This window comes from Branchiostoma lanceolatum, chromosome 9 (assembly GCF_035083965.1).
Source record: "Branchiostoma lanceolatum isolate klBraLanc5 chromosome 9, klBraLanc5.hap2, whole genome shotgun sequence".
NCBI classification, from domain to species: Eukaryota; Metazoa; Chordata; class Leptocardii; order Amphioxiformes; family Branchiostomatidae; genus Branchiostoma; species Branchiostoma lanceolatum.
The window spans coordinates 1,893,149-1,906,079 of NC_089730.1; the positions used below are offsets into that span (position 1 = coordinate 1,893,149).

The 12,931-nt window shown below is 44.7% G+C and overlaps 2 protein-coding genes across 2 annotated transcripts; both read left to right on the forward strand.

The window, feature by feature from the left end:
• The first annotated feature begins 2,764 nt into the window (after window positions 1-2,764).
• On the forward strand, window positions 2,765-6,988 carry LOC136442426 (hydrogenase maturation factor HoxX-like). The gene is made up of 5 exons (XM_066439270.1): window positions 2,765-2,835; window positions 4,806-5,223; window positions 5,393-5,521; window positions 5,780-6,001; window positions 6,462-6,988. The coding sequence occupies exons 2-5, from the start codon at window positions 4,834-4,836 to the stop codon at window positions 6,606-6,608; spliced, it is 888 nt and encodes a 295-aa protein (XP_066295367.1). The 5' UTR covers window positions 2,765-2,835; window positions 4,806-4,833; the 3' UTR covers window positions 6,609-6,988.
• Window positions 6,989-7,138: 150 nt separating this feature from the next.
• On the forward strand, window positions 7,139-12,593 carry LOC136442425 (hydrogenase maturation factor HoxX-like). The gene is made up of 5 exons (XM_066439268.1): window positions 7,139-7,354; window positions 9,412-9,689; window positions 10,178-10,376; window positions 10,878-11,043; window positions 11,468-12,593. The coding sequence occupies exons 1-5, from the start codon at window positions 7,229-7,231 to the stop codon at window positions 11,698-11,700; spliced, it is 1,002 nt and encodes a 333-aa protein (XP_066295365.1). The 5' UTR covers window positions 7,139-7,228; the 3' UTR covers window positions 11,701-12,593.
• Window positions 12,594-12,931: the final 338 nt, after the last annotated feature.

Here is a 12,931-nt window from a genome sequence, read left to right on the forward strand (position 1 = left end):
CTCCTTCGTTCTCCTATATTCTCCTGCTTTCTCCTACATTCTCCTGCTTTCTGCTGCTTTCTCCTACATTCTCCTACATTCTCCTGCTTTCTCCTACATTCTCCTGCTTTCTGCTATATTCTCCTGGTTTCTCCTTCATTCTCCTGCTTTCTCCTACAATCTCCTGCTTTCTTCTACATTCTCCTGCTTTCTCCTACATTCTCCTGCTTTCTCCTACATTCTCCTGCTTTCTGCTGTATTCTCCCACATTCTCCTACATTCTCCTGCTTTCTGCTATATTCTCCTGGTTTCTCCTTCATTCTCCTGCTTTCTCCTACATTCTCCTGGTTTCTCCTTCATTCTCCTGCTTTCTCCTACATTCTCCTGCTTTCTCCTATATTCTCCTGCTTTCTCCTATATTCTCCTGCTTTCTTCTACATTCTCCTGCTTTCTGCTATATTCTCCTGCTTTCTGCTATATTCTCCTGCTTTCTCCTACATTCTCCTGCTTTCTCCTACATTCTCCTGCTTTCTGCTATATTCTCCTGCTTTCTCCTACATTCTCCTGCTTTCTGCTATATTCTCCTGCTTTCTCCTACATTCTCCTGCTTTCTCCTACATTCTCCTGCTTTCTGCTATATTCTCCTGCTTTCTCCTACATTCTCCTGCTTTCTCCTACATTCTCCTGCTTTCTCCTACATTCTCCTGCGTTCTCCTATATTTTCCTGCGTTCTCCTATATTCTCCTGCTTTCTCCTACATTCTCCTGCTTTCTGCTATATTCTCCTGCTTTCTCCTACATTCTCCTGCTTTCTCCTACAATCTCCTGCTTTCTTCTACATTCTCCTGCTTTCTCCTACATTCTCCTGCTTTCTCCTACATTCTCCTGCTTTCTGCTGTATTCTCCTGCTTACTCCTACATTCTCCTGCTTTCTGCTATATTCTCCTGCTTTCTCCTTCATTCTCCTGCTTTCTCCTACATTCTCCTGCTTTCTCCTACATTCTCCTGCTTTCTCCTATATTCTCCTTCGTTCTCCTATATTCTCCTGCTTTCTCCTACATTCTCCTGCTTTCTGCTGCTTTCTCCTACATTCTCCTACATTCTCCTGCTTTCTCCTACATTCTCCTGCTTTCTGCTATATTCTCCTGGTTTCTCCTTCATTCTCCTGCTTTCTCCTACAATCTCCTGCTTTCTTCTACATTCTCCTGCTTTCTCCTACATTCTCCTGCTTTCTCCTACATTCTCCTGCTTTCTGCTGTATTCTCCCACATTCTCCTACATTCTCCAGCTTTCTGCTATATTCTCCTGGTTTCTCCTTCATTCTCCTGCTTTCTCCTACATTCTCCTGGTTTCTCCTTCATTCTCCTGCTTTCTCCTACATTCTCCTGCTTTTTCCTATATTCTCCTGCGTTCTCCTATATTCTCCTGCTTTCTTCTACATTCTCCTGCTTTCTGCTATATTCTCCTGCTTTCTGCTATATTCTCCTGCTTTCTCCTACATTCTCCTGCTTTCTCCTACATTCTCCTGCTTTCTGCTATATTCTCCTGCTTTCTCCTACATTCTCCTGCTTTCTGCTATATTCTCCTGGTTTCTCCTTCATTCTCCTGCTTTCTCCTATATTCTCCTATATTGTCCTGTGCTCTCCTCTACTGTCCTATATCCTCCTTTCTTCTTGATTTTCATTGTTGTTTCTGCTTCTTTCTTTAGCATGGAGCGTTATCTATTTCTTATAAAGAGACTGATATTTGCATAACATTAAGCATACTCGGGACAAATACTCATTAGCATACTCGGGACAAAGTAAATGAAGCCGTTACCGGGATTTTCCCCTACTAGACCAGTGATTCCCAGCTGCAGGGGGTAAGATCAGGGTTTGTTTACGTTCAAACACGTCTAGTGCGTTAGAATGCAGGAGTCGAACCCCGGCTTTTTCCAAAAACGGCAACTAGACATGTTTAGCTGTCCAGTGGATGGAAGTTTTTGGACATTGAAATACTGTTAAGTGTACTTTGAAGCCTGTTTTTGTTCCTTGTTTTGTATATAATCTGATGGAAGTCTGTTCAACTGCTCCCTCCCCTGGAAACGTGCACGCAGTAGAAACCTTATCTGCTGAAGGCTTGAACCTCAACCCGGCTGTTGTCTATCAATGTCAGGATCAGCGTTATACTGCTAACGAAAGATCGTCTCTTCAATCTTAACAAAGCGTAGGCCATGTTAGTTTAATTATATGGATGGCATCCTCTGGGAACCTCAAATCGATGCGAGCGTGCGAATAGAAGAAAGCTTGGCAAAAAAATGTCTGAATTATGAAATCTACGTGGTCAAGAAGGACGAGCAAAACTTAACTCACAGGATAGTATACCGAATAACAGATTCTTCATTTTTGTAATTTTATTCTTTGACATATCTTTGACTTTAGAATTGACTTTGGCGTTCTATGGCATCCGTTTTCCATTTTGTTTGTCAATTTACAGGATATATTTTCTCATTTACTGTATCTATATAGCCGGTATAAACGCCGTTCTGCATAACACACCAGCTTCGAAGGCACGCAGCGTGGCAGCAGCTGGTTATATTACACTGAATGACTTTTGAAGAATTTTGCAGCTGCTTTGTATGATGTACAGTACTGTATGTCCAAAAACTTGGGGTGGGGGGGGGGGGGGGTTACGAAAATAGATGCGCCCGCGGATGTCATCCATTTAATCAAATTCAAATAGCCTGAACTAGGAGCTAAACAGGCCAGACCTTGAACCCGTTTCGCCCCCTTGACGCCAGTAAAAAGAGCAGCAAGAAACAAACAGACCAGTTTTGTTCAGGATCAGGCTCAGATTTTTGGAGGAGAATCAGCACCCGGTATGTACTCATTTTCTTCTCTCATTCCGAGTTAAGGGGCTAAGGAAACACCTCATGTTTCCACAGACTTTGTTAAAATCTTGCTTTACATTTGCTTTACTTTAAAGTAGAGTAAGGGGAAACGTTTTTCGTAATTTTATACCATTCAAATGGTCTCAAGGGGCGCTATGGTTCAGGTAAAAAAGCGTACTTTTGATTCTTACCTGGCTTTTTGACAGACGTGGCGCTGCACTCAAGTTTTTCATACTATATTTTAACTTAACAGTGCCACGTACAGAGAACAATACTCCCATCTACACCGGGGTGGAGTGAGGAAAGTCATGGTAAGAGCCTTTCCCAAGGTCACAACATCGGAGGCGTCAGGGGCCTAGGGGATTTGAACCCGGGACCGCTGGGTTCTGTGCCGAACACCCTGCCGTTACCCCACACGACCCCACAACTTAATGAACCAGGTTGTCCTCAAATTAGTATGACAGGCCCGTTGAAATTATCTGCATTTGCATTTTTCTAATGCTTTAGAGATAGAGGCTGTTATTCACCAGGGCATGCATATGGCACTAAGTAAGGCGACGCCCAAAGCTCTCGTTCCGCCACAGTTGACTCGTTAATCTGAACTGAAATCAAACTACTCGTTTCAACCGAAGTAAAGTAATGCAATCCATGATGTTTAATGTCTGCCACACGGAAACAATGTCGATAGCCGCCAGAAATCGAACCCGTGACCTTTGCTTGGATCCTAAAAATCCTATAATCTATTAGACGCCCAAGGTCTAGCTTATCAGCGCCTTACCCCCTCCCCCCCCCTAATCATGACCAGACGTTGTCAAGGTTCTATGTTTACAGAACACCATGTGCGTCTTATCAAGGAGGCCTCTTTGAGGAATGACAAGCAAAGCTCGGATACCTCAAAGATACTTTACACTGAAATAAATAATTGAACTTAACACGCATTTGGTCGAGTCCTATTAATGCTTCGGTCCCATTTCCAATCCCGGCTGGGCTCTTTGCGAAAACAAAAAAATGCACAATATATGGCTAGGAGTAGTTTTTTGTTGTTGTCTTTTATATTGTATTTTTCGCTCCCACAAGCTGCCCGGCCGGGCCCCGGCCGCGGATTTGAAATGGGACCGAAGCATTACCATGAAGTTTGCTAATTGGTGATGCGAACTGTAAGAAATGCATTTGACCCCACACCGCACTGTTAACATACTATAAGCTAATAACAGGAATAGTGAATGAATCTGTATCTGTACGAAATGGCGTAACAAACCAGCTAATTCTGTATCTGTATACAGCCGGTATAACCGCCCTTATGCTTCGGTCACATTTCAAAGCCGGGGCCCGGCCGGGCTGTTTGAGAAAACAAAGAATAAAAGACGCATATCAAGGATATACATAACGTATTGTAAGGAATAATTTTTCAAACGTTTTGTGTGTTTTGTTGTCTTTTATGTCATAGTTTTCGTTCCCACAAGCTGCCCGGCCGGGCCCCGGGTTGGAAATGTGACCCTAGCATTACTTATTACACACCAGCTTTTTGTATCTATGTATAGCCGGTATAGCCGCCGTTCGGTGTAACACGACAGCTTCGACTTGTGTCTAATAGAGAGCTGCTATAACCATCCTTTGGCGTAACACACCAGCTTCTACATCTGTATAGCCGGTATGATAGCCCTTTGGCACCAGCTAGTTATACTGTCCCACATATCCTTTGTACATCTAGCTGCATGTGTTGTTTGAATCTACTTATAGTGGCAATGAGTTCCACTTTACGACAGTTTTTGGTAACAACTTATTTCGGAACATCTTTATTCTGGGCACTCTGGTACTTGAAGGCAGGGCTAATTCTTGTTCTTTTCTGATCTGGTCATGATTAAATACTATACTTATTAACCATGTTGTACATCATTCACCAACATGACGTCAAATCACGTTAAAAGACTTTTTATCTGTTTGACTTCTGCTTACAGTCTCGGCTTCCCCTGATACCTCAAGAAGATGATAAGAAGCCCCACCATGATCAACCTCGTTGCCTGGCGGTCAATGTTGCATCTGCAGACACGCGCCACTCGTGCAGCTGTGACGTCATCACCGCACGTACCATTTTCGCAGAAGCCATCGCAAAAAGCATCCCAGCATCCAGTGCGGCGGCTATCCCAGCAGGCGTCGGAGTTCTCCCCTCTCCCGTGGGTCGACTTTGCTGCCCCAGATACTGGTACAAAAACGACGGGAAAACCGAGAAAAATCACCTTCCTGTGCAACTCCTTTAACGGACTGTCGCAGCGACTGTACCTGGAGCTGGTGTCACGTGGCCACCACGTGATGGTGCATGACAATCCACGTGGTGAGAAGATGACGCAGGTGGTAGAAGTGGACCAACCAGACATAGTAAGCAATTTTAGAGAAAGAGATGCGGGGAAGTCTCCGTCCTGTGAGTGATTTACATAATTATGCTCTGCTAGAGGGCGTGAGCGTGTGTTTTCCACACTGTGTAGTTTTCTATGGTCGCTTATTATGTCAAGCGGGTGAAATCTGCCATCTCTGATTGCTTTGCCAGGTGGTGTGCCCGTTTCTAACGCGCCGAGTCCCGGCCAGCCTTTACAACAACCCGGCCCGACCCGTACTCATCGTACATCCGGGCATCCCAGGAGACGAAGGGCCCTCGTCCATCGACTGGGCGCTAAAGGTGGGGTTATTGCATGCACGTTTACATAAATCATTCTCTCTCTCGTCCTCTCTCTTTCTTTCGCTTCCTTTCTCTCTCTCTCTCTCTTCCTTTCCCTCTCTGTTGGTCCGTCTCTTCCTGTCTGTCTGTATCTACCTGTCTGTCTGTCTGTGTCTCTCTCTCTCTATGTCTTTTTCTTCCTTCCTCCAAGAACGCGTTAGTAACTGATCTTTGAGTTCAAGTTTCTAAGGTCACTGTTTTGCACTGTGTGCACTATAGGAGGGCGCCACTGAGTGGGGAGTAACGGTACTGCAGGCGGCGGAGACGATGGACGCGGGGGACATTTGGGCCACCTGCAAGTTTCCTGTGAACCGCCAGGAGACCAAGTCCAGCCTATACGGCAAGGAGGTCACCCAAGCGGCGGTTCTCACTGTTCTCAAGGCCATAGACGCCTGGGAACAAGACGTACCGCCAACACCTCTGGACTATAGTCACCCGGAGGTATGTTGATTTAGCTTTGCGTAAACAATACGTTTAGTCAACGACTAGACGACCAGTTCGCTTTACTATTTTCTGTGTATTTTGCTCTTCTTCACCTTCATCTTTTTTGTGTGCTTTCTTTCTTTGTATCAGTGCATTAAGTTGATACATAGAGGCGTCCCTACCGAAGCCGTGTACTCATTTTCACAAGTCAAGTTTGAAACTTGCGTTAACTGCTTTTCCCAAGGGCGCAACACTGGAACCTGCTAGGGGTTTGAACCCGGGATCTTTTGATACATCCTGCTGTTCATCGATCAACCCTATTATTAATAGCTGTCTAGTCATCTTTGTCTTCTCCCAAAATAGAGGACGAAAGAGACACGGCAGCTATTATAGGGCGGATACACGTGTATTAGACTGCTTTGAATACTGAGTCAACCACCGAACGAGCGGGCCACCATGCTTGTTATTTTTCTTCCAGGTCAAAGGTGAGCTGAAGCGGAAGTTGACGGTGGAGGACCGACAGGTGGACTGGGCCCAGCCGGCGGAGGACGTGGCGCGAGCCGTACGGGCCTGCGACTCCCAGCCGGGCGCACTGGGCGGTCTCCGTGTGGTCGTGCAAGGTTAGCCGCAGCGAGCATGCATCCGTTGCCGACTCCACCGAGTTTTAAGGTTGAGAGCGAGAGAAACGGCTCGGCGGAATCTCCAGAGGAGACAAAGCCCCTGCCACACAGCCAGGACCTCCCCATGACTTGCTCCCGACCACTCCCAAACCAAGGTCGGTGGTTGAAAGTAGCCTGAAATCCATCTTATTCTCGGTCAAGTTGACTTCTGTAATTGCCTTTGAGCAAAATGTGACTTCTCCGACTTCAAGTTTTCAACATGCATGTTTGCAACCGTGCTGTCCAACTTTCAACCACAGATGACCTTGTTCAAGACTGATTCCCGACTATGGTCTTGTGATGGTCGCGAGGCCATGGTTGGCTTTGTGTGACAGGGGCTTAATTAATATAAGCTTCATCATTGTGATGAATACAGTAAAGAATGATGTTGGGCTAGAAAAGCCGGGTAGGCTCAGGCTAGCGAAGCACGATTGTAAATACGCAACGTTCGTTACATTAAATGTATATGGAAATGTTTTTTCTCTTTCGATGATTGGTTCACTAATTTTGTTTCAATCAATATAAAGGTCAAAAACTGGAGCGCGAGTTTGCGCTGTTTGGCGCATGCGTGGAATGCGATTCTGACATGGTACGGCGTGTAAAAAAGGGGCGGGCGTGTGACGTCACACCTGGCGACGTCATCGGGAGGAGGAACGGCGCTGTCTTGGTGGCCTGTGGAGAAGACACGGCCGTCTGGATCTCTCACCTTAAGGTGAGATATAGTGAAAGTGAGCTCGGTGTGCGGGCCATAGCCAGTGAAAGTTAAAGTGGTCTAAAACCTGTTTGTCACAACCATTGAAAGAGTACATCTCTTCAGTGAGCTAGAGAAGACAGACGTATGTACGTTTGAATATGGTTAACAGGTTTGTTAGTTCCCCTAGCTCCTAATTACGAAAAGTGGACCACGGCTTGATGAGTACGTCCACTATTGTTCTGGCTAGGGGATGTGTATCCATACCAAGCTTTGTGACACAACATTAATGTACGGAGTATCGCGCGTGGTTCATACAGACCCCTCTCACTGGACCCACGGCACGCTGGCGCTGCGCTGGCGCTGCGGCCGATGGAATTGATAAAACAATCAACGAATTTCATCGACAAAAAACGAATGTTTTAAACCTTGTGTTGTTTTTCTTCTTTTTGGTCATAGTTGTACGTTTTGAATGATATTCCCATTACAAAGTCAAGGGTAACGTTGGGTAACATAGATTCGCCATTTTTCCGATAATGGTTGATTGAAATCAATCTAGCAGAACAATAAACCATCATTTTTTCTATTATCCTGTCAGTATCATGTACTATCTTTGCACTAATCATATATATGGTAGATTTTGTCTCTAGTCGTGCTGACACCATAATATTTCAACTTGAAACTACCGTCCACCGCACGCACAATGACGGTGTTGTCGGACAGGTGTGAACATTATTTCGGGAGAGAAGATTCGTCTTGAATATCTTAAGCTTACCGCTAATTACATTTTATGCAGCAGCTATTCGTTCCATCCTTGGCTTGAGGAGAGTGCTACGGATATAGACGTGTCCAAGTAAAAAAAATACACGAAAAAACGGCCGTACCGCACACATCAGGCCTTCGGTAACATCCCGTTTGTTGAGTCGGTAGAACGTCACTCAAAGTCGATCCCCACCGTCATGGCAACGTGTACATTATTCATGGGAAGTTAGCTGGATGCCGTAGCAATGGTTATACTACTATGTCCATGTGTTCCTTGTTGTGTTAGGAGCAAACTTTGAGGAAAATATCGTCTTCAGTCCACTATCACGTGCAAAAGTGTTCCTCACAAACCTTTGTCGTCTGCTTGACGACAGGATTCTGGGTAATGATATGGTTGCGGGAAAATACACGTGCCGTAGGTTGTAGCAACAAAGAGGAGTTTTGATGATTGATCACACTTAGAATCCAGTTGCAGGTTAGCAAAAGAGAGTGTAACAAGTTGTCTTGTAAATAATTGTGTTTAGCAGGCAGGAGATGTGACATTTGTCTTATAAACCAGCGAACAACCGTGCAGTGTGATTCTCCCACGAAGCCCCAGACTCTGTCAATAAGTGACGGAGAGTGTGATTCTCCCACGAAGCCCCAGACTCTGTCAATAAGTGACGGAGAGTCTTTGACGTCGCCAACTTCTAATGCATGGTTATCGAAGCTTTTCAGCCAGTGTTCTGAATACGTTAGTCTATCCGGTTTGCATTGCTGTCGTAATAACTGATTTTGCATCTAGAACATATCCCTAAAATACACCGCTTCAAAAAATGGCGAATTTAAGTACCCCGCGAATTTATGTTACCCAACGTTAACACAAATCCAATTTAGGACGCAGCGACGCCGCCATGCAGCGTGCCGCGGGTCCAGTGAGAAAGGTACTTTCAATAGCAACTACCTCTTGACTCAGACTCAGAGTTTGGGAGTTCGGATCCCGGTTGCAAGGGTTGCAACTTTTAGGATGGGACGTTTCGACTAGGTCCAATGCCCATCTTCTATATGTCAAGATGAGTCAGGAACCTCCCATGTACAACTAATGTGCATATCTTAAACGTTGCGTCTATTTTTCCTATCACGACCAGTGGAACAGTGAAACCGCGAAGTTGCCTAGACCTGAGAACATGGCTTGAATGTCGCATGCTTATCAACATCATTATCGATGCAATATCCCCAGTGCTGCTAGTGCAACACCTTTGTTGTTGAAATTAGCCTGGTATTCACCCCTATTATGTAGTTGATATAACTAACTCCCACTACCCCCTCCTTTCCAGGCCTCCCCCAAGAAAACCGGCCTGAAGCTTCCCGCTACGTCCGTCCTGCCTTCAGTTGACGTCACACCCCTTCCCATCAACCTCTCGGGTCCTCTTCCTCACGGCACCAGGCCCAAGACGTTCCAAGACGTGTGGACGACGCGCCAGGACGGCGTCTGCTATGTGCACTTCGACTTCTATAACGGCGCGATGAGCACTTACCAGTGTAAAAGGCTGGAACAAGTCTTATGGGGTGTAGAGCGGGATCCAGACTGCTCTACGGTGGTTCTGATGGGCGGGTAAGCACTAACCTATCAGCATTATCAACTCATTATTAACTTATCTAACTTATTAACCTGGCTTGGACAAGTCTTGTTGATTTTGAAAACGGATTTAAACTGCCTGTTCTGATTGGTGGGCAAGCACTAGCCTAATAGTATTAAAATCTAACTAACTTATCAACTTCATCAAATTATCAATTAACTAACTAACTATTCAACCTGGCTTGAGCAAATCGTTTCGCATGCAGAATGGGATCTAGACGATCGTCCTCTTAATGAATAAGTTAGCACAAACCGAGCAATTTGATCAACTAAACCTACTTGGCAAATTCACAAACTAATTAAACTTAACCTTCCATTTAAGTTAAGCATCTTTCATTGCCCTTCAATGATTTGAAGTACGAATGGTTTGAAGCACACTTTGAAAATGATTCCAGGTTATTTTTCTACAACAACTGAAAGAATGAAAATTTAAAAAAAAAACATAATTTTTACTACGTCTACAGATACAACGTTTTTAGCAACGGAATCCACCTCAACGTCATCGAAAACTCCGAATGTGCCGCCACCGAATCGTGGGCCAACATCACAGCCATTGATGACGTAGTGAAGGCGATATTCAGCATGCGCAGTAAGGTAACGGTCGCGGTGCTACAGGGGAACGCAGGGGCCGGAGGTGTTATGATGGCGCTCGCTGCGGACAAGGTATTAATTTTTTCCTACATCTCAAAGGTATTTTGGTTACTGGTATTGCATGGCCGGTAAACCTAATCATTGTATAAGACACCGATACAAGCTGAGTAGGGATCAGATCTACATGTAATCCACGCACGTCGGGGCGTACTCCTATTTCTACGGAAATGTGTTGTGGGTTCTTTAACGTGCTCGACTTATGGCACTTCTCAAACGCCTTATACAAAAGACTGCAGACTTTTAGAAACGTACAATGTCTCTTTCAGGACATGGTTTGAAGAGACATGAAAAGAAATCTGAAAAAAAAATATACTGTACTTTTTGTTCCGTTCACCGTGAACTTTTCATCACCGTGAAAAAAAACACTTGTTTTTATTTGTGATTCCTTCACACATCCGTTCTGTAAATTACTTGCCGCTAACGTGAAGTTCAGTGAAAATGTCAATCTTTCTTACACAGTCAAAATTTGCTACCGTGAAGATAAAGTGAATTACAGCATTCATATTTCCTCAGGTTTGGAGCCACGCAGGTGTGGTGCTGAACCCACACTACCGCAAGATGGCGCTGTTTGGGTCTGAGTACTGGACCTACTCCCTGCCCCGCAGGGTGGGAAGTCCCGCAGCAGAGGAACTGACCAATGAGCTGCAGCCGTTGCTGGCAACAGAGGCATTGAACAAGGGTGGGTTTGTGACATGGGTGAGGTATGGGTCGTGGGCAAGGGTGGGTCTGGTCCTGGCCATGGGTGATTCCGGATCATGGATGAGTTCTAGATGGACATGAGCGGGTCTGTGGGTCACAAGTCTGGGGCATGGCCATGGGAGTATTAGTTGGGTGCATAGGTGGGCATGGGCATTAGGGGGTCTGTAGATGAAGACGGGAGAACTCATGGTCTTTGGTTAGTCTATGATAGTATGGGTGTATCTGGGAGCATGGGTGGGTCCTGGACATGAGTGGGTCGGTCAGTATGAGTGAGTCTGAGATATGGGTGTATCTAGGTCATGGCCATCCGTTGGTTAGGGGCATTATTGATTTGGGCCATGTTCTAGTCTCACTCGGGATTACGTGGCAATAAATTTTAGAATTCCAATTCCTTTTTTTCCTAGGAATGATAGATGATATCATTGGGTACAACGCGGAAGAGCTGAACGCGCAGATCCCACTGAAGTGTCGGCGCCTTCAGGAGGACTCTCGCGAGATTCTCCGAGAGAAGCAGTCGGAGACCGTGTCCCTCTGGTCCACCCTGGAGGAGCATCGGCACGCGGAGCTGGCGCGCATGTGGAAATGTTTCCACGATAAGGAATATCACAACAGGAGGCACAACTTCGTGTATCACTAGCCTAGAAGCTGGCGCGTATGTGGAAATGTTTCTCATACACCACTTACGATATTGTGATGAATTTGAAATGAGTCAAATTATGCTCGTAGCAGATGCACGTCAACGTTACATGATATGATTTGTTATCACTCACATTCGCTTTTGTGAAGCCACGGCGCTTTCTTGCATAAAACAGTGTCCCCCTCATTGTATTAATTTCTTAGAACAAGCAAAGACCAACAAGGAGTAAGTAAAGAGTTAGCCACAGCTTTGATAACATCATGATGCAATACATTGTATCTAACAATGTCCTATTATTCGTCTTATATAAATCTACGTTGGTCGTTATTTTCGATGGCGTCAAAAGCCCAGGATTAAACGTTAGGTGGATGAATTGAAATCGTGAAAATGCAGTCTTGTAATGATCCTTATCGATGTTGCGTTCTTTCTGGTCTTCCTATCCAGTACTGGTTCTGTAATGTAACTTATTTCTGTTTGTCGCCTGCCTTGTACAAGAGACCAATACAAAATCGACTCTTTATAAAATATGTTTTTTGTTCAATGTCTAACACTAGCAGTGGACACAGCCCTTACAAGACCTGAACTTTAATGAGGATAACAAGAATATTGAGTACACGGTGATTATTAAAAAAACCTTCATGTAATGGAGAAAATACGTGACCATGGTGGATACCACAATCAGACTGTGAATGTAAAATGATATCCGTAGTATCTATCTAGTAATCAATGGGTTTGTCTGGATTGAATATAGTACAATATACGTAGTAGTCTATAATCATTGTGTTTTGTCTGTGTTTGCCCTGTGGCTGATCGATATGACTTGGCTGTTCTTAATCAAGCATTTGGAAAAGGCCTATCCTAAGGCACATTCCAACATAAAAACTTAAAATCTCCAGTTTTCGTTTTGTGTATCTATGTCTGTCCCCATTTTCTATCGACTCTTTTCTGTCAAGAATTTCAAATCATTTGCCGCAACACGTCCTTTATTTGAAACATTTGACATATATTGTTAATAAATACCTTCGCGGACGGACGGAGTTCTCCAGTAAAAGTGTCAATTTCCTTGTCGTGGAAGTTAATGATCCACAATCCTTGGGAATAGCTCGTACCTTCCGATGTCTTGTGTAAACGAATGTGCGATCAAGTATGACGTATTACTTCATACGGATCTCATTTGATTCAACGACAAAATTGACTTTCTTAATGCAGAAATGGAGAAGTAGAGGAGAAA

Excerpts from the sequence above, each read along its gene's own strand:
- LOC136442426 (XM_066439270.1), top strand. The coding sequence starts at position 4,834 with ATGATAAGAAGCCCCACCATGATCAACCTCGTTGCCTGGCGGTCAATG. Across the intron at positions 5,224-5,392 it reads AAGTGGACCAACCAGACATA|GTGGTGTGCCCGTTTCTAAC; the intron begins GTAAGCAATTTT and ends TTGCTTTGCCAG. Across the intron at positions 6,002-6,461 it reads TGGACTATAGTCACCCGGAG|GTCAAAGGTGAGCTGAAGCG; the intron begins GTATGTTGATTT and ends TTTTTCTTCCAG.
- LOC136442425 (XM_066439268.1), top strand. The coding sequence starts at position 7,229 with ATGGTACGGCGTGTAAAAAAGGGGCGGGCGTGTGACGTCACACCTGGC. Across the intron at positions 9,690-10,177 it reads ACGGTGGTTCTGATGGGCGG|ATACAACGTTTTTAGCAACG; the intron begins GTAAGCACTAAC and ends CTACGTCTACAG. Across the intron at positions 11,044-11,467 it reads AACAGAGGCATTGAACAAGG|GAATGATAGATGATATCATT; the intron begins GTGGGTTTGTGA and ends TTTTTTTCCTAG.